The 23235-nt window shown below is 39.5% G+C and overlaps 2 protein-coding genes across 2 annotated transcripts; both read right to left on the bottom strand.

Annotated features, from left to right (window-relative positions):
* Nucleotides 1–1317: 1317 nt before the first annotated feature.
* On the bottom strand, nucleotides 1318–11483 carry LOC119030345 (SWI/SNF-related matrix-associated actin-dependent regulator of chromatin subfamily B member 1-like). Its single transcript, XM_037117840.1, has 9 exons — nucleotides 11104–11483; nucleotides 9926–10037; nucleotides 9118–9226; nucleotides 8737–8874; nucleotides 6780–6907; nucleotides 6492–6658; nucleotides 4622–4812; nucleotides 4331–4462; nucleotides 1318–3345 (listed from the first exon to the last, which is right to left on the bottom strand). The coding sequence occupies exons 1-9, from the start codon at nucleotides 11191–11193 to the stop codon at nucleotides 3306–3308; spliced, it is 1107 nt and encodes a 368-aa protein (XP_036973735.1). The 5' UTR covers nucleotides 11194–11483; the 3' UTR covers nucleotides 1318–3305.
* A 1097-nt stretch (nucleotides 11484–12580) lies between these two features.
* On the bottom strand, nucleotides 12581–19654 carry derl2 (derlin 2). Its single transcript, XM_037118219.1, has 7 exons — nucleotides 19498–19654; nucleotides 17205–17270; nucleotides 16202–16275; nucleotides 15893–15986; nucleotides 14008–14203; nucleotides 13806–13896; nucleotides 12581–13123 (listed from the first exon to the last, which is right to left on the bottom strand). The coding sequence occupies exons 1-7, from the start codon at nucleotides 19588–19590 to the stop codon at nucleotides 13018–13020; spliced, it is 720 nt and encodes a 239-aa protein (XP_036974114.1). The 5' UTR covers nucleotides 19591–19654; the 3' UTR covers nucleotides 12581–13017.
* Between the last annotated feature and the right edge of the window lie 3581 nt (nucleotides 19655–23235).

The raw sequence follows: 23235 nt of genomic DNA, 5'->3' as shown, positions 1-23235 counted from the left end.
AGCAAAAACTGAAAAGGTGGAGAGGGTGTGGTCATAAAACACTCCTACCTTTGCCCCATGTGGAAGACATGTTTGGAGAAAATGATGCTAGAAACTGATAAGAATTATTAAAAGCATGTTTTGGATTAAGGATTTATATTTTACAAAGCATGGTGGAAATGATACTGAAGTTAAAGGGAAGCATATGGTTACAAAAAACAAAAACATGGATGAAATGCCTTCATTGTGAAAAACACTGTGCCCAAACTATCACATCAGATATGACATGTAAGATATCATAAAAAAAGTTCAAAGGACATTTGAAGCATCTTGGGTGTGAACCATCTGTGGAGCTCCTATAAAGTGTTCGTATGTAATAAACACTTAAAGATGAAAAAATAAAAAACATTGTCATTAAAAATGTATATTGGAAGACTAAAGAGTAACTTTCTTTGTAAATTGTTTTTTCATGTGTTCATCATGAATCATCAGACCAATCTGAACTCTCTTAGAAACTGGAGGGTTTAAACTTTTTTCAGATTTTGTGTAAATTGTGAAAGACCTCACATTTACTCATGCCTCTTTGTATTCATTTCAAAAGTACGACTCGTGTTTTTGAACCTGTGGGTGATTTGTTTAAGTTGGGTTAGGGATGCTAATGAACTGGATTTCTTTGTGAGGATTTCTGCGACAGTCCTCAGGGTGTGATTTTGTGCATGTTCCCGAGTTCCTCTCTCTGCTCCGCTGACAGAGAGTAACACTGGTTAACATTAATCTAGAAATGGAGTCCACTAACATACGCAAACGAACAGCTAACACAACACAGAAGTTCCATAAAGAACCTTTAGAATAAGTGCAACATACATTTACATTACATTTATACATTTGATAAAACAGGTCAAACATTACTGCCTTAGATTGACTACAAATAACTAGACCTTTGTTATCTATGTTAAGTTCTGTCCTTCCCTTATTCCACGTGTTTACAACATCATCCAAAGTAGAGAAATCCTGTTTTTAATCCAAGTTTACTCAAGGTAACTATGTGTTTCATATGACCGCCTTGTCACTACAACTCCAATAAAGAATCACAGGATGAGGAATGAATTTCATCAACGTGACTGAACGTCGTGAATAAAATCTTAAAATATTATGTTGACCGTGAACATCTCTGCCTGATTTACAATCAAAGATGCCAACTCCCATGATCCCACACATCTGCAGTCTTTCAATTTGCCTGAGTTCCAGGTAGTTACATTTAGTAGTTATTCATCTGGTGATAAACTGGTGAGAAATCAACAAAATACTCAAAAAGACACACAGGTTAACAAAACAACATGTTTTCAACAGGTTTTCTTTATTGTTATTTTTCATATAAAAACAAGTCCACTATAAAGGTAAAGCAATTTTACAAAAGAAGAGAACAAGGAGCAACAGTACATACATTAACATCATTTTCTGGAGTATGTTCAAGTTGAAAATCATCACTTTAAAAGACACCATTGGTTCTTGTCAGCTTGTTTTTCCACTCCCAGTAACACAGAGGCTCCAGCCTGCTGACACTGATGTAATGTGAGGCACAGCGCAAACAGAAGTAACAGTGGGAATAGTTAGTCCCTCATGCACAGGCTACAGTATGAACTACCTATGTTTCAGCATGCAGATGAACACTGGCGCACAGAACTGACCAGAATGTGAAAACTCTTTACATATCCGAGCCACTGTCACTGTCTGAAGACCTGTCTGGACAGCAGTTACATTATCAGGGACTGTTGTGGTTTGATTTTACACATGCATACTGGTCATTTCAGTCAGATGAAAACCCTGACATCACCCACAGTATAAAGGAGAAGCCAACACAATTTATTGTCTCTCATCAACATTAACAGAAGCTCCTGTGTGAAATATTTTATATGATTATGGAATCTTTCACATGAGGATTTGTTGGTGAGACTGTTTGCCAATTCACATCATCCCAGTTTCTTTTCAGCTTTTTCAGTCCTTCCAATATCAGCCACCGAAGTCAGAGTTATCCAAACTCCAATCATAGGGGCAATATGTGCTACCGTATTTCTTGTGTAACATGCACTAAGATTTGCCGACTTGAACTGTTCAGTTGATAAAATACCAAAATATGTGGAAACAAAGGCCCATCACAACTTCTCAGAGCCCATGGTGACATCTTCAAGAGTCTTGTTTTGCCAGACCAACAGTCAAAAACTCAAACATATGTAGTCTTCAGTGATATATGAAAAACACATTTGACACCTTTTCACTGTTTTCTTGGGGAATAAGTTAAGCAACAACTGACACACACCCACTTTACACAGATCCACTTCATGCTGGTGGAAATGCATCCGAGACTGACCGAGACACATTCTAGTCTGATGTTGAACAGGTGTAAATGCATCTGTGTGACCAATAAGTATACATGTTATTGCTTACTCCAATAGTGTCACTATGTCAGTGAGCAGTCTGTGGAAATGTCCACTCACTGCCTGTTGTTCTCTGTGCGTGTGATAGAGGCAGTTGAATCACACATTAGTAACTGGCCAACAGAGACACATAAGTGTGACGAGTGTAAATGAAATGTTTTAAATTTAATGAAGATTTTATCCAGATACAAGACACCTGGCATGGCGAGTGGGAATGGGGCCTTTGAAATGTTAATATTAGTTTTAACTTCATTGCATGTGGTTCTGTGAGTCAGTCCTGAGACACAGAGCCATTGTTATTGTCTCTCCTTCCTTTCCAAGGTGTTCAAATGTCTGCTGTGAAAAACACCTACAGAAGTTGATGAGGCCAGGATTTACATTAATGTGCTCATAGACACATGGATAGCTTAAGGTCGACCTCTGTGATAAAGGTCTGAAGAATTCAACAGATGTGAGAGTTGTCCTTACAGTGCTGTCCAGATGATGTCATTTCACTAACCAGTCATATAGTTACAGTAAACTCAGTCATTGTTCTGTACTGTGGCTTTGACACATGTGGTGTGAATGCATGGTGTGGTGTGTAGCAGTAACTTGCGTAGCAGACATAAAAAAAAAAAAAACCTTCAATGTAACATTAATGCTGCTTTGATCTGAGCTGTTTCCACGAGCGATGTGCTACAGCCAGAGTGAAACATGATGACCTGTGTGCTGAGGAATGCCTGGATGTGTGTGTGTTGTGTCCAGTCGGTGGGGTGTCCATGGAGACTGACCACGTGTATGCGAGTTCATTCATGCTTCCATCAATGTCCAGATGCTTCATCAATGCTTTACTGATGACCTGTGTGTGGAACTCCAGAGGACACATCATCTGATGTAGCTTCGTGTCGCTTTCTACCAGGATGGAGCCGTGTTGGCCAGTCGTCTCATGCGCCTAGGAAAAGAAAGTTTATTCACATTATAATAAGAATTTGGTGAAAAACAGTAAGAATGATCTGAGCATCAGAGTATTAATGTTGTAGCTAGACAAGCAATCCTTATGATAATCCTTCTTCTTCTTTATTCCATTCCCTTTCTTTAGAGCAGCAGATCAACTGGCAATACTACCAGCACCATGCTTGACAGTGGGTATGGTGCTCTTCTGGATCAACAGCTTCTTTCTAACACCGCAGCCTCTCAGCTCATGTTGATGTAAAACACACCTGAGTGTGGACTCTGACACCTGTCTTCCAGCAGCTTCTAATTCATTGCAGACTTTTTGGTTGACTCTTGACCCTCCTGACCAGTTTCCTCTCAGCAGCAGGTGATAGTTTGTGTTTCCTTCCTGATCGTGGTGATGAAACAATTGTTCCATGAACTTCATACTAACAAACAGTTGTTTGGTCAGTTGATCTTGGGACATGAAACTGCTTTGAAATAGCTCCAAGTGACTTTCCTGACTTGTTCAAATAAATAATGAGCTCTTTCAGATCAATACTGGGAATATCCCATTGTAGTATTTGTGGGTGTGTCTAATTGCTGTATCAAACCAGAAAGTCAGCAGCTGTTATCAATCAGAATCACTCAGAGGAAGTTAAGAGGCCATGCTACAGAGAACATTTGATTCACTCAACTTTCTATAATCACCAAAACTTATTGTTTAAGATATTGTATGTATATTTTTGATCCAGCAGATTTGGTCACATTTTCGGAAGACCTATAATAAATCAATTATTGAACCATGCTTCATTAATGGTTTTTGTGATGAAGTAGTTTGTGTTCCACTCATTCCATCACAGAAAACAGAGAGCTGCAGAACTCATTGGAGCTGAAGACTGCCATGATACACATGTTCTTAATGAGTGGATGGAAACTTTTCACCACAGACTCTATATATTCATTGAATAGTCTGACGTTCTTTTTGTATTTGACTGCCTCACCTTGTGTTCCTGTCTTGGTCTCGGATCTTCTTCTCCATCTCAGCATCTGTGAGGGTCTCCAGCAGGGGGCACCACTGATCTGCATCGCCTGTGTTGCGGATGGCAATCTCTACTGTGGGGAGTGGGTTCTCACTGTGGACAAATTGCAACACTAGCCATTGTCAAACAGTTGCTGTTTGGATAGGTTTAGGCACAAAAAACATTATTCAACAGTTAGTGTTAGTGTAGACTACAACTACAAGTGTATCTTGTGATTTAAACAGCTTATTTGAAAGTGAGTAGATGACTGACCTGAAAGCATAGGTCCTCTGATGCCAGCTGAGCTGACCGCGAATGCTGTAGGCGATGGTGGTGACAAACTCTCCTCCAAGACCAAGCTCAGAGCACAACTTCAGTGCAAACGACTCTGGTGAGTTCTCTCTCTCTGACATGTCCCACTCAAACTGGTCCACCAGAGAGATGTTTCCAACGTGGATGTTCAGCTGAGGAACAAGATAAACACGTTAATATTTCTATACCACCTTCCTACATATATACCAGTCCTACAGCAACAGCATGTGGTTTTGATTCCCTCGTCTTTAAAACTACAAAGGCTAAATCTTCCACCACTGGAAGTAAAACAGAGGATAGTCTGCCTCCACGGGGGTGTGAAGGGAGAGGCAAAGATACTGCATGAGGTGAAAGGGACAGGTGCATGTTGGTGATCTGAAACAACAGGAAGTATTGCAGTTTGGCTGCTTAACAATATAGTCAGCAGTTGCAGCAGGGCTGAGTCTGGCCAAATTTCAAGGGGTTTTCACCTCCTTAGGGATGCTTTAATGTCTTTAACCATCAAATCACAATAGATTTAATTAAGCTTTTTTGACAGAGAACAGAAAATCATTGTAATATTCTAAATTAAAATCACTTCTCTGCAAATTTGACTTCTTGGCCATCAAACACAACGCATAGTGGGGTTGCTTGTTCCTGGCAAAAAAACCTGAAACAGTCGGTATAAAATCTGTGATTTGGGAGAAGACTTGTGTTTAACGTTGGAAGTGGAACGTGAAGAAGACATTTTAAATATCCAAAATAAATAAACAAAACAACCAGAAACAATAAATAAAAAGGACCCTCAGTCTCTGTTAGCAAAAATTAGGGTTAGGGCACTTGAATTACACACAACCAAAAACAATAACCCTAACCCTTTAGTATGTCATCTTTCATGCTGTACAGTTGTGGAACTGCCGTTTGTGACACGTATGTTCTCCCAGGCAATTTGTACTAGCTGTTAAATGTTTGCAGCATTTCTTGGTATAAAAGGGCTGCATCGCTTTAGCAATGTAGGGAACTACACTGTCTGTGAGTGCGCACCATTTTGCACTGTCCTGTTTGTATTTTGTTTGTCAACCAAACGCCCCAGTGATTGTAGACTGTCGGAAAGATGGAGACTGTCACTCTGTAGCTTTAGTTGTGAAAATATCGACTTGTCTTGGTTAAGTGGTTCACCACGGTCATTCAGTTTGAATCCGAAGTGCTCCCACACTGCAGCTGTCACGTTCGGCTTTGAAACAAATTCCATATTTGTTTTTATTCCGTCAAATCTCAACTAGCGTTAGCTCTGGCTTGCTACTCCTCACAGGGCTCTCATGCTGCACTCTGTGTTATGTCAGGGGCAGGGCCCCGCCTCCCCACACAGAGACAGAGTGACTGAGAGAGACATGAGGAAAACAAACAAGCATGCAAATGGAAATTATTGACGCTGGCATAATTACTGAGCTCATTTTTATTTGTTGTGCGGTTTACTGATTTATCGATTATGGTGACAGGCCTCATTTAGACAGTGGGAAACAAAAAGCTATACATCTAGGAACAATTTTAGCTGGTAGAATGTTATTCAGTATTACTGAAACTGCCCCAAAAAGTCTTGCTCTAATCAGACTAACTGCTGGAGATCTGGTGGGGACAGAAATGCAGATCAGACCAGACTTTTCACAAACACATTCTTCACTCCCCTAATGTTTATCCAAGTAAGAATGTACAGTTTTCTTCATGTTCATGTGTTATTTGTTTCATGTAGTTTATGTTCATTCTCTCGAAAAAATAATGTGGGATGTTCTGGTATAGTCCTGCTACGCTACCTGATATTTATGAGGAATTATTCCTTTGGTTAAGCACCGACCTTGATGATGACTCTCTGGTCTGCCTGCTCTTCTAGTATGCTGTCGGTGGGGTAGGATTCTATCTGCTGGCGAATGGCTGAGGCAATGGCGGGAACAAAGGCCAGAGGGTTCAGATCCAGGTCATCACATAAAATCTCAGCAAACATCTCCGGGGTCATCAGTTTCTCTGAGAAATAACAGATTGGTGAGGTCAGACAAAAGTAGATGGTTGAAAAAACTGACACAACAGAAAAAAGAGCCAGGAGACCAAACTATATGTTTTGGAGCTAGCTAATGTATATAGTTACCGTTCATGTTCCAAGTGAAGGCGTCTCGCAGTTTCTGTCCATCAATCTCCATATCTAGACGAATGGGGACCAGCGCCTCGACCTGGGCTGCGTTCTCATGGATCACTGCAGGATCGTGGTCATCAAAGCTGAGTGAGACACAAAACACAACAGAACTCGTTGTTAGAGTACTACTATTTTTCTGAGCAATTCTTATTTTCTTCTAATATGACCTGACCACTTACACATTAAGATCAGTACTGCTTTACAGCTTCAACAATTAATTGATTAGTTGTCAATGATTAAGTGCCAAATGTAAAGAAAAAAAAGTGACTATTTTTTAGTTTCTTCTTTCTCTATGACAGTAAACTGAATATCTTTGATTTGTGACAAGACATTTGAGAACCATCAGCAGAAATATTATATATGAAACTACTAGTAAATTAATCAAGAAGAAAACTGACATATTAATTAAAAATGAAAACAGTCATTAGTTGCAGTCCTATATTGCTTAAAGGACAGATTAACATTTTATCAAGTCAATATAAATACAGTGGTCATTTGCCCAGAAGTGAGTTATTAGTTATTAGTGGCTATTATTGTTCACCCTGTTTATACTGGACACAAATGTAAGCACAGAAAGGGCTCTATTTCTGGCACAAATTTAGGAAGAATACATTCCAGATAAGGAATAAACTTTTACAGAGGAGCAATAGAAAGTATCCTGACTGGAAACATCACAAACTGTTATGGATCATCATGGCCCAGGGCAGGAAGGCTCTACATTGGGTTATTCAAACTACCCAGACCATCACTGGTACCATCTACAGAGCATCAGTGACAATGGTTAAGTGAGATGTCTGCACAGACCCTATGGCTGGGTGACATGAAAATTAAGCTCATACATATTCTTTTTTATATCAGTCGATATCGATATATATCACAATATAAATCCAATCACTATTTCTGTTAAGCTGAAAGGTTCCTTTTTACTCATAGTGAGATGTGAAGTTATCATAAGGTTAACTTTGGGTTGGTTAAACATCATTTATTGTCTTTCAGAAGTTGAACATGACAAATGTTTTGAAGAACATTACACAACTGTATTCCAAATACATCAAATAAGTGTATAATTAACTTAAATCTTGATTCTGATATTGCAATAAAGTAGGCTGCTGCATTTGTGATATCACCATCTCTTCATTTTCTTGCTGTATGGCATGGCGCTGGAGAAAGAGGGTTGTTTTAGCCATATCATCATATCAGCATTTGCTTGGGTACGGGACTGTAAAGTCTTGCATTGCGCGTGCTCTAGAGGATGGCACTGCTCTCAGCTGTTAAAAAGATTAGTGTTGTTTCCCGCCTTTGTGGAAACATGCTTTTGAAACAATGTGCAGTGCATGCTACTCTGCTTCTTGTTGTTAAATAGCCAGAATAACTCCACACTACTGAATATCTCTGAGCCATATTTCCAACAGTGTCCTTGTCTTATAAGCCTTGGGCTGTCTTCTTCGGTAACACTATTGCTCGAGTTAACATTTTCTGTCGTCATTTCCTCTTTCATCTTGCTGTTTAAGCTTCAGGATGTTGTTAATACAGCTCCATTTCACCATCTTCATCAACTCTTTACATTTCACTTGAGATAATAGCTAGACTAACATGTCACTGATCTGACAAAACAAATACTTTTATCCATCTACGGTGTTTGAAAACCTTCTATTGGCAATATTCAGCAGTCTCTGATAGACAAATCAAGTGTTTTCCAAACTTTTAAGTATCTGTTTAGCACCAATTTCCCTTGTTACCATCCCTCTGCTGCAGCTCAGTAGGTCTACTCTATTTCATACATATCTGTGGAATATATCAACTTAATTTGGTGTCTTTGTTTCTCCATCTCTCCATGCCCCCCTTTTCTGGGGGGTGCATGAGCCATACTGCAGCACCTTTTCTTTGACTTTTGAATAAACATGGTTCTCACCACAGGGGGAAGGTCCTCTTCTTGTCACGCCCCATTCGGTTGCGGTTGATGGTAGTGGAGCAAGGCACGGCATCAAGATGATGAGAGCTGTTGGGCAGCGTGGGGACCCACTGACTGCTTCGCTTTGCTTTCTGCTCTCTTTAGAGAAAGGACAAAACATAATGCTGAGAATGGTATACAAACTATTTAGTGTGCACTTCAATAAAGTTTTGGGACTCACAAACACAAGATTAAGATATGCTGACTAAATTCTGTTTGGGGCCAATGTAAAACAGGTCAACCGACCCACACATTCACTATCATTCTCAAACTTATTATTGTGAGCTTGGAAAGGAGTTCAATGTTTAGGTTTCAGTCAGCCCTCATCTGATAGACATTTACCTGAGGTAAGCTGGGGGCTCTGTGCTGATGGACACCGCCTTGTATTTCTCATCATTACCCTCGAAGATTTCTTCACATTCTGAGGCCTTCAGCAGAGTAACACTAGTGGCTACAGTTGGACAATGGGCAAGAAAACAGAGATGGGTATCACCTTAAAGGTCCAGTGTTTAGGGTTTAGTGACATCTAGTGGTGAGGTTGCACATTGCAACCAATGAAAAAAATCTCTCTTGTGTGGCCCTCCCATACACTGGCCACTTAAAAATGTGAGAAACACAAAAAGCCTTCTACAGTGAGAGTTACTGGTTTGCCTGTTTTGTAGAAACATGGCGGACACTGTGGAAGACGACCAAAGTTTCATTCTCAGGTATAGTGGTGTATACTAATAGATTCTGCTTAATCCTACACACTGGACCTTTAAGTGGTAAATCTAAAGTACACAATGGAAAAATGCTTTGCAATGTTGATGTTGATGAAAGCTGGTTTTCTTTAGCTGGTGCTTTGTGGTTAAGCATGGCTCTCTGGCTGTGAAAACCATCAGTACACCAGTTTCATCATCTTATGCATGTCAGATATGCATATTCCCTGATAAAATCCAAAAAGATAAAGTCTATTTATATTATAAATCACATTCAACTACTTGAAGAAAATCAAGAATATTAGTAATGTTACAGCTTATTTCACCTCACACATTCTGTTTCAGATAAAATCAAATAAAACATTTTCAACTATAATAATAGAATCACATGTAGCAGCAATCATTGCATTTTTTCAGCGTCTACTGTAAAAGAACAAAAACACAAGGCTCACCATGTGATGATGCTACGATTTTCTTCCTCTCCTCCACTGAGGCCAGCCTCCTCCATAAAGATGGATATCTTTTATACAGAGAGCCTCTGAACATACGCAGATAATTTCCCACCTGGTGAGCAGAAGGCAAGTCTTTCAGTAAAAAATAAATAAAGAAAAGAAAAAAAAAACAGATGGAAACATGAGTGGTCTTGCAAGATAATGCACACTGCCTAAATAGCTCTGAATTATCATCAAAAATGTCATAAGTCTATGCTAAAACCTTTTTCTTCTTTCAAGTAAATATTGAGCCAAGCCAACTTTGGCAGCATCACAGCCTCGATTCGAATTGGCAGGTCAGTTCGACATATTTGGAGACGAAATCTTTCAAAAAGCCCTCAAGCACTGTCAAGTTTCAAGAGGAGGATTCATTACGATTATTGTTGATTGTTGCTGGGACTGAAATCTTCTCCTGAGCTGCGGTCGTCTTGCAGACTTCCCTGCAGCAGGTTTTCCCTCAGGATACCTCTGTATTTTGCTGCCTGCAGGGCCTCCTGTGAAGAAGCATCCCTGCACTTGACGATGCTGATGTTGCGCTGTTTACCAATCACCGTGGTCAGTCTGAATATTATGTCTCATCAGATCATAGAAGCCTTAGTCTCAAACATGCATCTAGTTTAGTGACATTGTGTTTATCTTAAAGCCTCAACTTGGTCTGGGTAGACCAAAAGGACACAGTTGTAAGTGTAAATTTAATAAAGCTTGCACTATTTTTTTTCTTTGTCAACAACTTTCTGACCGCTGACAAAATATCAGACGTCGATTAAAACTAAGGGGTGACATTTTTTTTTGTCAAACACACTCTTGTGCACGCTACTTCGTGTAACTTAGTAACGTTAGTCCAGTACAAGTTCCTTTCTCAAAGGCAGGCTGCAGTCAGAAGTTACAGCTAAAAGCAAAGGCTGTTAGGTTAGCCGTTAGCTGTTTGACTTGGAACACCGTGCATTATTTTTCATTTGCCGGTTGTTGGCCTTACTTAACCCTGTTATAACCCGCTCTTCATTTTAACGCATTTCTTTGTTTATGCAGCCATCATTTGGGCTCGTTAGCATGCTAGCATTAACTAGCCAGAAGAATGGAAACTGAGGCTAACGCGAGGGCGCTCGGCATCAAAAGTCAACGAATAGATAGTCACATACCTCTGACCCAACCATGTAAAAGTCCCCATCTTGTTCTAACTGGAATTTAACTGGCTTCTGGCCAAACGTTTTACTGAGAGCCAATTGCATCTTAACACATTCGCTAACCAGCTAACTACTAAGCTCCTCTCTCTTCTTCACGTGTTCGGGTCCTGTGATAAAGCTGGGAAATCAGAGAACTCTCTGAAAAAAAAAACGCTCACTTCAGCTTCTTTGCGTTACAAAACAAAAACATTAACTTTGACAATGTCTGTACGTGTAAAACAATATGAAGCGAAGCCGACCATGAATTGAAACCACAACTACTGCTGCTGCTATGAACGTCCCGCTGTAAAAAGTACAATCAACAGATCAGCGATGTGGCTTTCGACGCATACAGTGTAACATTTCTTCTCCGAAAATCGCGAACGCGACATTAGCCTTACTCTCAATTCATTTCAATGTAGAGGATCAATTTCTAAAGCCCATTACCGCCCCCTACTGATCTAAATCGGGATCAGATCCGTGAAGGTTATCTAGTATTTCCACCTCATTGGGGATAATTTAGAAGTTCTTGTAAACGTGCGCAGTTTAACACAAAACACGTGAAGCACAAACATGGATATCTATGATTGTAAAGATGACACTAAAATCCAATACATTATTAACTTTAAGGCCCTCATGGCATCCCTTAATAAACAAAATGTTTAATCCTTCTTGTAACTGAACGTATGTGTCACTAACTCATAAGTCATTTCTACTCACGAGCAAAAAAAAATTGGTTGGATCACATGATAACACAGACAAAGTTTATATGTGTGCAAAATCAGTAATCACATAAAATAATCAGTAATAATACACTTTCTAATTTTTTGACAGTGGACTGTGTATTTCATTGTTTATTGCCCACCTTAAAAGCTGATTTAATGGGACAGTTCACCCAAAATTCAGTGGTTATCTCCTCCCCCCATGTTGATGGGAAGTCAGGTTTTATAGTCAACAAAGCACTTCCGGAGCTTCACAGCAAAACAGCATTGCAGCATTCTCCTAGGGAACTGAAGTGGCTGGGGACTTTTCTTAAAACGGATAAAACAACGAAACAGCTCCCTGAAGACATCAACACCATAAATAAAGTTAAATGGCTCCACACAGCTCCTCCTGCCCGGTGGAAGCTCCCAGCTCCCAAATTGATTTAAAAAAAGAAAAAAGGGTTCTGCCAGATGAGCTGTAGGGACAATTCTGTTACTTCTTTTCTGTTTTAAAACAGGTCCCCAGCTACCTTTCCGTGAGGCTCTAGAAATGTTTTGTAGAAAAATGAAACTTTCCATTGACAAGCGGGTGAGTAGATGACTGAATTTTCATTTTTGAGTGAACTGCTTCTTTAAGGCTGTTTGTATCAAATGTCCATAGGCTGGACTAAATTAATTCAACTAATTTCTTAGGAGGTCTTTGGTTTCATGCAATACTACCTCATTTGAAAGAGATGAAAACCAAAACATAGTTTGCCACACACATTTATTTTTTAAAAAAGTGAAATGAAAAAAAAAAAAAGCACTTGCCATCGGAATAAATTCATTCTGATAATATTTTACTGCTGTCATTTTTCCCTCTTTCATATGACAGTGGTTGAATATCAATATTTTTTCTGAGATGAAGACAAACATCACCCGAGCCCAAAGGCTCACCGTCCAAAGTTCCATTCGAAGCTTGAGTTCTCTCCAATAGTCTTAGAGCAACGATCTGGCATCAAGAAGAGTTTCTGAGGATGATTTAAGCCCAAATACAAACACAACAGACGGTTATCTCCAAACCAGTTCTGGTTGTTTGGCATTCTTCATCCAGAACTATACAAACACGTCGAAAACAAAGACCATGTTTGTCCCCTTCCTTTCTCTGAGGGAATGTCCTTGGAAGTGACCTGATCAGGGGGCATATTTAACCTCCAAGGCGCTGTCCCTCTCCCCATGCAAAGCCTCCTGGGCGCTCCTCAGGCAGGGGGTTGTAGTTGGCATCCTCCTCTGGAGTGTCAAACAGCATCTTTCTGTGGGAGACACACAGAGGAGGAGGAGGAGGGATTTATTTTGTTTTGGCCTTTATGGCTTTATTGAGAGATCAGATGAAGATGTGACAGGAAACAGGACGAGGGCGGGGAGCGACATGCAGCAAAGGGCCCCAGGCGGGGAGTCAAACCTGGGGCCGCTGCAGCGAGGACACAGCCTCTGCTCTACCAACTGAGTTAAACAGCTCCCCAGGATGAGGGATTTCAGAAGACACACATATTCATTAATAGTCGGTGTGGTGATTCTTAAGGCCACACCTCAAATGCACAAACAGACAACACATCTCTGCACAGCTGTTAAAATAAGAAAGGTAGTTTTTCTATAAGTTTCTGATATCAATAATATGTATTCCTTTGTTTTATAGCTAAGAATTTGTTTATCTCCTACCAATGAATATTAATAATCAGAGGAGATTCATAAGCATTTCATTTGAATATGCTAACTGTTATTAGCTCTGTCAATCAGCTTCCAGATCCCAATAAAAGGAAGAAGGAAGGTATGAGGAATGCAGATTCTGTTCTCACCATTTGTTTATCCAAAACACATCACGTGTAGATACTCCTTCAAGACCAACAGTGAATGAACTAGCATCAAGCAAAGCATAAATTAACAATCCGTCTTTTTTTGGGGTCCCCCCTCACTGTGGTTCTTACACAAACTTACATGATAGATGGGGTCTTCAGCCACCTTCCACCACCTGGCTGGTTGGGGAAAACATCCTCCAGAAAGAAGTAGACATGACCAACAGCGATACCTCAAGAAAACATTTGAAAAAATTAAATTGTGTTTCATAATGGACACCACTTCCCCTTGGTTCTTAGCATTTCACTAAGTAGCACTAAGTAATTCTGACAGTGGGCGGTACCTAAAAGATCCACGATGATGGAGTTCCCCAGGAGAAGTGAGAATCCCATCAGCACCCAGGGCAAAAAGGGTGCCTGGAAGTTCAACAAGCCAAAGAAATTCATGCGCACGTTTGGGTTTCTCCGACTCCACACGTACACCAGCATGATAGTGAAAGCTTGGCCCAGGAACACCAGACTCACAAAAGTGCCAAATATCTGAAACCTTGTTAAAGAACATGTTAAACAAATACTGTGAAGACTGAACAAAGCTGGTGCCAAAAGATGCTGTTTCAATAGGTTCTAGCATTTAAATTTCATGCTGATGACCAGTTACTGTTGTGCCTCCGGAACAAGCAAGGTGGAGTTAGTGTTCATGACATCAGTGACAGGGAGTTATTGTCAAGTATGAGCTTCAGTTTTACACAGAACCTGCAGATGAAAAGTCAGTTTATGTTATGTGGTACATAAAGTCCATCCATTATCTGAAACCGCGTATCCTTTTCAGGGTCATGGGGGGGCTGGAGCAGATCCCAGCTGACATTGGGCAGTGATGTACATCCTGCCAGTTCATCAGAGGGCTGTCGTAAAGGGACAAACAACTATTCACGCTCATGGTCACACCTATGGACAATTTAGAATTAACGATAAACCTAACTTTGCACGTCTTTGGATTGTGGGAGGAAGCCGGAGTGCCCGGAGAGAACCCACAGAGACACGGGGAGAACATGCAGACAGAATAACCCTGCCCCAGCCAGGTCTCGAACCCAGGTCCTTCTGGCTGCTGAGCAACAGCGCTAAACACCGTGCCGCCTGTACATAAATTCGTCCAGACTTATTTCTTGACAAATATTCTAACACAGTGTATCAGTATGCATGAAAAGAGGTGAGAGATGAAAGAGAAAAAAGAAAGCGATGAAAACAAATGGTTTAAATGAAAGCTGTCAAAGCTGTAATTTTGGGTTTAGTGCAATATAACTAATCAAAAGGTTGTGAGTGAGTAGTCTAAATATTTATGGCTTCAAATCAGCAAAGTGATACCAAAATGTATCTTACTAACAGGAGAACTATAGAATATTTAAAGGAAGAGTGTCCTTCATGGTCTGACAGTTAGACTTGCTACATGCTGGTTGGTCATGTAGGTGCCCGTGTAACACCACTGACATAGAACCACTGTTTTGATATATCACTGCCATCAACCAGCAACATACCACTAGTTTAAGCGGTATACCATCGACAACAGGCATGTGGCACACCAGTGGTGTATAACTATAATACAAGTGTGTGGTTTTAGCATTTCATAATAAGCACTGGTAAACCACTAAGTATCTACATATGACACTTGAATGGGAGGGGCATATCATCCGCCACTTGCTGATGTCTGTATCACTCACTATTAATTTAGCACTATCTGCACTGTATCCCACAAGCTTGCAGTTACACAGTGATGATCTGCCTCATCCTGGTTGTTTCTGTTATTTTCAATCCGACGATGAGGACAAACGATCACTAGTAGGACCAGCATGCCAGTGGCATAACAACATTGTCTTTCACCACACTGATCAGCAGGGGTTCCCAACATTTCACACACACAGACCATGGAGTGACACTCCCACACCACCGCGACCGATTACATCAATATATCGCACCAGCCTTAATTTAAATGGTTACTGTACACAGTACAAGTGCAGTGGATTGTAATCAAGTGAAATTCTGATCTGACCTGTAATAACAGCTTCACATACACAAACACACATCACTTGTGGAAGTCAACAGGGACTATTGGCTATACTAGAGAGCTGTCAGTGTTGAGGTTAATGCAAGTAATAAGTGACTGAATTGAAAATTATGCTTCCTTATCTGCAAGTTCAAATGCTTTTTTTAATGTCACATCGACGTGAAGGATACAGTCATCAGAAGGCCACCAAAGAGGAACATGAAGACAAAGTCAGCCGTGCGTCCCCTGAAAGAGCCCTCCTCTAGCATACGACAGTATCTGTACCTGAAAGCAAGCGTTAAGGAAATCTACAGAGAGATCCTGACAGAACAATGTTCCAGACTTCATCATCATCATCTAAATAACACATCATACCTGATTAATGTATTATATATAAAATACATATAATATATATATCATATAACACAATAGTATCAAACAGATGCGCCTGCACACACATATACACACACACTTAATTGAGTCAGACTTGAGAAGGATACAGAAAAATCATATTGAACAGGAAATTGAAGCCAACTGGACCAAAAAACAGGAAGTTGGTTATTAGCCGCCATACCTAGAACAAGAGAAAGGGAGAACATTCAGCTGCATATAACATACACACACAGAGTGAGATCAACACATCCAGAGGTAATTTCCTTCAGGCAAGAATGTTTATCAAGCTGCATTTTGTTAGAGACACAAGGCTTAACTGCTTCATGTCAAGTCAACTCAGTGATGAGACCACAAGACATTTGAACAGTTAGTGACAGAGACATTATTCATTGTAATAAAAAGAATGTAAGAGAATACAAAAGTAACAATAATCACAGTGCGATAATTTGTTTTTCTTTGATATATGTCAATAAAAGAAATTCAGGAATTTACACCAGATAACTTGAAGTTATCAAGTGTTCTGATCTTTACTTTTATCTTAAATGCAATGAATGAAACACATCTCAAATTCAAAACAACTGAGTTAAGTTGCTTGACATTGCACGTCCTGTTATGTGACTACTGCACGTGTGCACATTGTGATGTCGATTCTGAAAGGATATATTGTGCAGTCCTATAACAAATCCACTGACAGTCTCGGTAAACATGATGGATGTGCAGTATTTTTTGACAAAAAACTGATTCTACAATACAAATGTAGAATTTATTTTTTACACTGATTTCAGCCAATGCTCCTGTGTTAGGGGCTGCTGTTTGGCTCAGTGTGACCTTCGTTTGACCGACTGATCTCTGATGTTAATGTCTTATCTCAGATTTGATTGGCTGTATTGAAATATGATCCCCATTTATGTAGACAGACACCTGATGATATAGTGATTTACAGAGCACCTGTGTGCTCTAGGGGACAAACAAACTTTTAATTTAATTTCAGTTGGTCTTAGGAGTAGCAGTACTATGTGGCTAACTAGTGTCGGGTAGGTGTATAAAAATGTTACGTGCCCTGAATCCACCTCCAGAGGATGAAGACAGGCACTGGATCAGTTTACTCACCTGGTAATTCCTTAGAATCAGATCCGGATTGAAGTATAACTGAAATGGTGTGATGATCTCGAGTTGCTATGAGAGAAGACAGAACAAAGATTATAGAGATTTTAAAGATGACAAAGATAGTGTTGCTCGATACGTTTTTCTAATCTTGTTCAAATAAGTCTTACCCCCGGTTAAAGCTCTTAGCGGGGATAAGGCATCCACATGGGATGATAAGGAAGTGTCTCTTCATGGAGGCCACTTCTAATTATGGAAATCAAGTTTATCCCACAGTCTACATTTGCGGGGTATTATTTTGGTGGATGCTAATAGATGGAAACAATACAGGGCTTACATGACAGAACCAGCAGTCCAGACACAGCCCACAGGTGGTGATTTATCTATTTTTTTTAAAAAAAATCTTTAAGTAACTATTTCCTTGAACCTGTAGAATCCAGCAGCATGAAGCAGCTTGTTGTAACAGAACTTTCAGTGGTGTGTGGTAGAGATGAAACTGTGAAAACACCTTGCGAGGAAAGACAACAGTTAATCCCTGAATACTGAATGTGGTTTCAGCAGCTGTTTTTGAAATCTCTTCATGCGCCCAATCAATGCCTGACATGTGTGAAACCGAGTTCCCTCCCCAGACAGCTTAACAACCATTCACAGCTGCGCTCACCCAGCCATAGCAACCCACATGAAGGCTGGTTAGATCGACGACCCACAAGTAATGACTCTGTGAGGACACCCCATACAGAGTTTAAAACCCTGCAACTCCACTACAGTTAGTGAGAACTGAGGAAGCCTCTTGGATGAGAGGTGAGACGTCTTCAAGAAAGTGAAACAAGTCCGGTTGACCTTACGATACAGCACTTAGATTCACCATGACTGGATGACTAAGAGTCTTCTTCAACATTTGTGCATCAGAAACCAAGGGTGGCACATCAACACATTATTTCCCGTTTTGACACATATCAGTCTGAGCACTGTGAGAAAAAGTGCAAAACACAAAATTTTTCACTGATGCCTTTTATCTGACAGTTTGATTTTTAGCCTATCCTATATGCCATCCTATAAGGCTACAGCAAGACACAACTGTATCTAGTAGGCAGTTATTTAGCAATTTACCGATTATCAGCATCAGTGTTTTTAAGTCCAATTGCAGATATCATGAATTCATTTTCAAATGCTCTTCTCTGGCTCTGATGCAGCATCATCTTTCTGACTGTAGACACCAGTCTGTGGTCTCACGCCTCGCAGCCATTCTGCAGATAACAGTTTAGAGCCCAACCTAAATACTATTTCTCCATTTTTGGGGCTTATGAACAGTTTTTTAGGTACATGTGCTTAACATGAGTATTTCTGCTTCAGTATACCTTTCTTTTCTTTTTCTTTTTACTTCGACTCCACTGCAATTTAGAGAGAAATCGGGAAATCTGGAACTGAACTACATTTATTTTACGCCAGGAATTACTTTGCACATTCGTATTCGCCCTGAAATATGTAGTTAGTTTATAACATTAAATTAAATGTAGAAATTAACAGAACATTAAGATGATAGCTAGAATAAGCTCAAAGCTCAACTGTGTCCATCTGAAACATTACATACACCTCTAATAATGCATCAACAATAACAATAATGTAACACAAGTTACATAATAAACACTCACATCTCTGAAAGAGATGATTCTACAAAATGAACACTGCCTATACCTAACTAATAACTATTCAGGTAATTCTTAATAACTTTGAAAGCAGAATTTAATAGAGTACTCTATGAAGTACAAGTCCTGTATTTTTACTCTGTCATTTAACAGACAAACAGATAGATACATGATCTGTATTCAATAACAGATACTAAAAAGCACGAGACATAAAGATAATATTAGGTTATATTTACGTATAATATATAGTACAATCACAGACAAGTATAGTTCAGCCAGAGTTAGTTCCTTTTATGGAGACCCGCATAGAGTCAGCTGTTACCTGGCAGCATTAACAGCAAAAGACATATCACTGAGTGAACACTCAGAAGACTAAGTTATGCTACGGAAACGCAATCTAGCGAGCGCTAACAATTCTGGTTTACAGGTTAAATGAATCCAAGGCTCCAACCACATGTAGGTGTGATGTAATATTTTAATAATTTGAATTAGAGAGTTATCATTTTGGATAACCAGGTTGAGACACGTATCCTTCTCGCAGGTGCTATAACGTTAGCTAACCAGCTAGCAGCTAAGTAACGACGTTACGTCTATGTTAGGCGGCACCAAGCTAATGTCCCTGCCAACACGGTGATAATACGGATGAGTCTTACCACTGCAGCAGTTGTGAGGACACAAGCAGTTGTATATGCCCTGGTAACAACAGGAATCTGTAAGTACTCCTGTTGTAGTGTCTGGTAAGCCATTTTGGACAGACTGAAAGCTTCCGGCACTCTCTTGACACGTCATTCCACAAAGTGAAAGGTGTTGCGTTCATGCACGTAGGACAAATTGGAAAAACGTCAACCACTCTCACTGAATATACAAACGTGTTTTTTGTGTGTTTACTTTAAGCCGTGTGTGGTTGTGCTGATGGCACGATGTGTTTTTGTATATCCTAGTTTCTGTATTTCAAGGGAAGGCCCAAAATAATTTGGGAATTTAAAAGATAAATATTACATAAAATCTTTTCATTTTCGAATTCCCTATGCTGCCTGCATATGACAACACTCGTGGGCTTTTGCAGTTACATTTGAAATCATGTTTTTACACAAGGTGATCTGTCATGCAAATTGATTTTTCTCTTTTTCTTTTTCTCTTAAAAATCTAAATAAATCATTAATTAATGGTGTGGTTCATATCTTCCAGCAGGACAATTGTCTTTTCCTCCAGAGTCGGGAAACATCAGTGCAGACCCATCTCACCCTGAATATAACCTGTTCCACCTTCTCCCCTCTGGGTGGCGTTACAGAGCAATGTATACTAAGAGAAAAAGAGAAAAAATGACACACTTAAATCAAAAACACTGTTTTAATATGAAGCCTATCCATCATTGTTGCATACTGTATTAAACATTGCCTGCATGCTGTACACACTGTATACTGTGCACATACACAGCACATGCAAATATTTTTTTCCATAACCACCCACTCATTTGTTAACACTACTTGGAATGTTAACGGTTTCTAGAAAGGCCTGACCCATTTACATAACATTCATATTGCATGATTGTAGTTACTGTCGCTTTTTGCATTTTACGCGTGCATGTGTGTATTATACATATATAACACACATACATATTTTAAACATTCACATAGTAATGAGATCCTTACATGACACAAATTGTCCCATAAAACAATATTGCAGAAAACAAAATACACTACACAAAGATTTCAGAGGACAGAAAACTAAAAGTGCGGAAAATAAATACAAACCATATAAGAATAATTTAACTAATGTTATAAAGAGATATAGGAAGAGCTATGACAGTGAAATGATAGATGATTGTTATAAATATTGTTAATACATGTACAAATGAGAATATCTACTTACTTTAATGAAATAGACATGACAGTAGTGAAAAGGGTTATTGCTGGGATATCAAAAGTACTAGCAACCATCTGCAACTTGTCATTCCAAACTTGTACATTTCCAACCAGAATCAAAATAGCTTAAATCATTCAGCTGTACAAAACTGGGAGCAAACACCACTTTACAAATCACACACCTATTTCTTTACTTTCCCAATTCTCAAACATTCTAGAAAACGTTTTTGATGAATAACTGGGCAAATGTATTGATGAACAGAAATTACTAAGTGACATTCAATACAGATGCAGACCAAATAACTCAACATCACTGGCACTAATTGAATCAATTGAGGAAATCACAAGCTCCATGGATCACAAAAAAGATGCTGTTGGGTTATTTATGTACCTCAGACAAGCATTTGACACAATCAGTCATGAAATACTGAATTAAAAAGCTGAAACGATATGGCATCAGGGACAGAGTATTGAATTGGGTAAGAAGTTGTCTGAGCAGCAGGCAACAATTTGTGAAGTTCGGAGATTTTTCATGGTGTTTGGACAATGCTTGTGGCATCCCCCAGGGGTCAGTGTTTGGTCCCAAACTGTTTATTCTGTACATTAATGACATATGTAAAGTATCCACCATATGGAAGCTGGTATTGTTTGCTGATGATACAAATATTTCCCTACAACAATAATTAGAGGTGATCACTGCAGAAAAGGGGAAAATTGAAAAAGCAGTAATTATCATTACATTTGAATCAAACAAAAATAATTTAATTTGTAAAATATAAATCAGATACTCAGATAAAGATACAAGTAGATGGTGTCAGCATTGAAAGAGCTAATTAATACAGATTTCTTGGGGTGACAATAGACGACAGAATCAGCTGGAAAGCTCACATAAAACATGTTCTGGAGCAGAGATCTCTCCATATTCTCTACTGTTCACTGGTTCTGCCATATTTAAGTTTTTGCGTGGAGGTTTTGGGCAACGTATGTAAATATGTGTATTTATTTAATATATTTCCCACCAAAAAGCATAGAGGAGGGGGTGTGATGGTGTGGGGGTGCTTTTTTGATGACACTATTGGTAATTTATTCAAAATTCAAGGCATACTTAACCATCATGGCTGACGTGACAACCTGCAGCAGCATTCCATCCCATCTGATTTGCACTTAGTGGGACCATCATTTGTATTTCAACAGGACAATGACCCCAAATACACCTCCAGGCTATGTAAGGGCTATTTGACCAAGAAGGAGAGTGATGGAGTGCGCACCAGATGACCTGGCCCCCACAATCACCCAATCCAACTGAAATGTTTTGGGATGAGTTGGACCGCAGAGTGAATAAAAGGCAGCCAACAAGTGCTCAGCACCTCTGGGAACTCCTCCAAGACAGTTGGAAAACCATTCCAGGGGACTACCTCATGAATCTGAGAGTGAGCAAAGCTGTCATCAAAGCAACAGGCGGCTACTTTGCAGAATCTAAGATATTAAACATATCCATTTACTACATAATATTACTATATCATATTTGTTTACTACAAAATCCATATGTTTTCCTTCATAATTTTGATGTTTTCAGTATTAGTCTAAAATATAAAAAATGAATTGAATGAGAAAGTGTGTCCAAATTTTTGACCGGAACTGCACATCAATAAAGGTCGGCACTTGAACAAAAGTTGAATGTGTTTGAGATCAGGTGACTGAGGAGGACAGATCAGGACAGTCAGGACTCCTTGGTCTTCTTTGGTCTTCAGTAGTTGTGTGGAAGCTTTGAGGTGTGTTTGGGCTCATTATGCTGCTGCAGGTTGAATCTTTCTCCACAAAGATGAAACCAGAGGGTGGAGCATGTCTCTGAAGAATGGAGCGGTGCTTCTCCTCAGTCAGGGAGGAGTCAGTTCTGTGCAGGAGTCGGAAAACATCTTCCAGCACCATGTTTCACTGTGACTGTGAAACACTGTGGTGTCATTCTCTCTCCTGTTCGTCTCCTTACATACACCCCTCTGTTACTGACACTAATCTATCGCTGGGATTCATCAGTAAATAGACTTTTTTTCATCATCTATTGTGAAAATCTGGTATTTCTTAGCTCGCCTCAAGTATTCATCCTTGTTTCTCCAAGCGACTTACAGTAAGTACATTTGTCACCTCATGGTATGCTAACTTTGGCTCTGCCTGATTGTGCTCTGGATACAACTGATCCAGTTTATGTAAAGTGATTTGGATTAATGCACTGCAAACTTAGAAACATTTAGCACTTAATGATGCTGAGAAGCGCCTCTGCTTAGAATAACAAACTTTTAAATAAAAAAAAATATTATCAGTAATATTCATTTCCAGGTTTACATGACAATATTGGAGCTTTTCAGTGTGGTCTCAGACATTTGGGCCCCACTGTATGATCTAACATCAAGAAGTGAATATAATACCAAACTGTAAATATATCCATTGTCTGATTAGCTGCCAACGTTCATCATTTTATTTTTCAGTTACATAATCATTCATTCATTCATTCATTATCTTTTGACTTTT

Source organism: Acanthopagrus latus, chromosome 12, assembly GCF_904848185.1.
Source record: "Acanthopagrus latus isolate v.2019 chromosome 12, fAcaLat1.1, whole genome shotgun sequence".
Classification (NCBI taxonomy): domain Eukaryota; kingdom Metazoa; phylum Chordata; class Actinopteri; order Spariformes; family Sparidae; genus Acanthopagrus; species Acanthopagrus latus.
The sequence above is the reverse complement of the archived record's forward strand: the minus strand, read 5'-3'. Positions and strand labels throughout refer to the sequence as shown.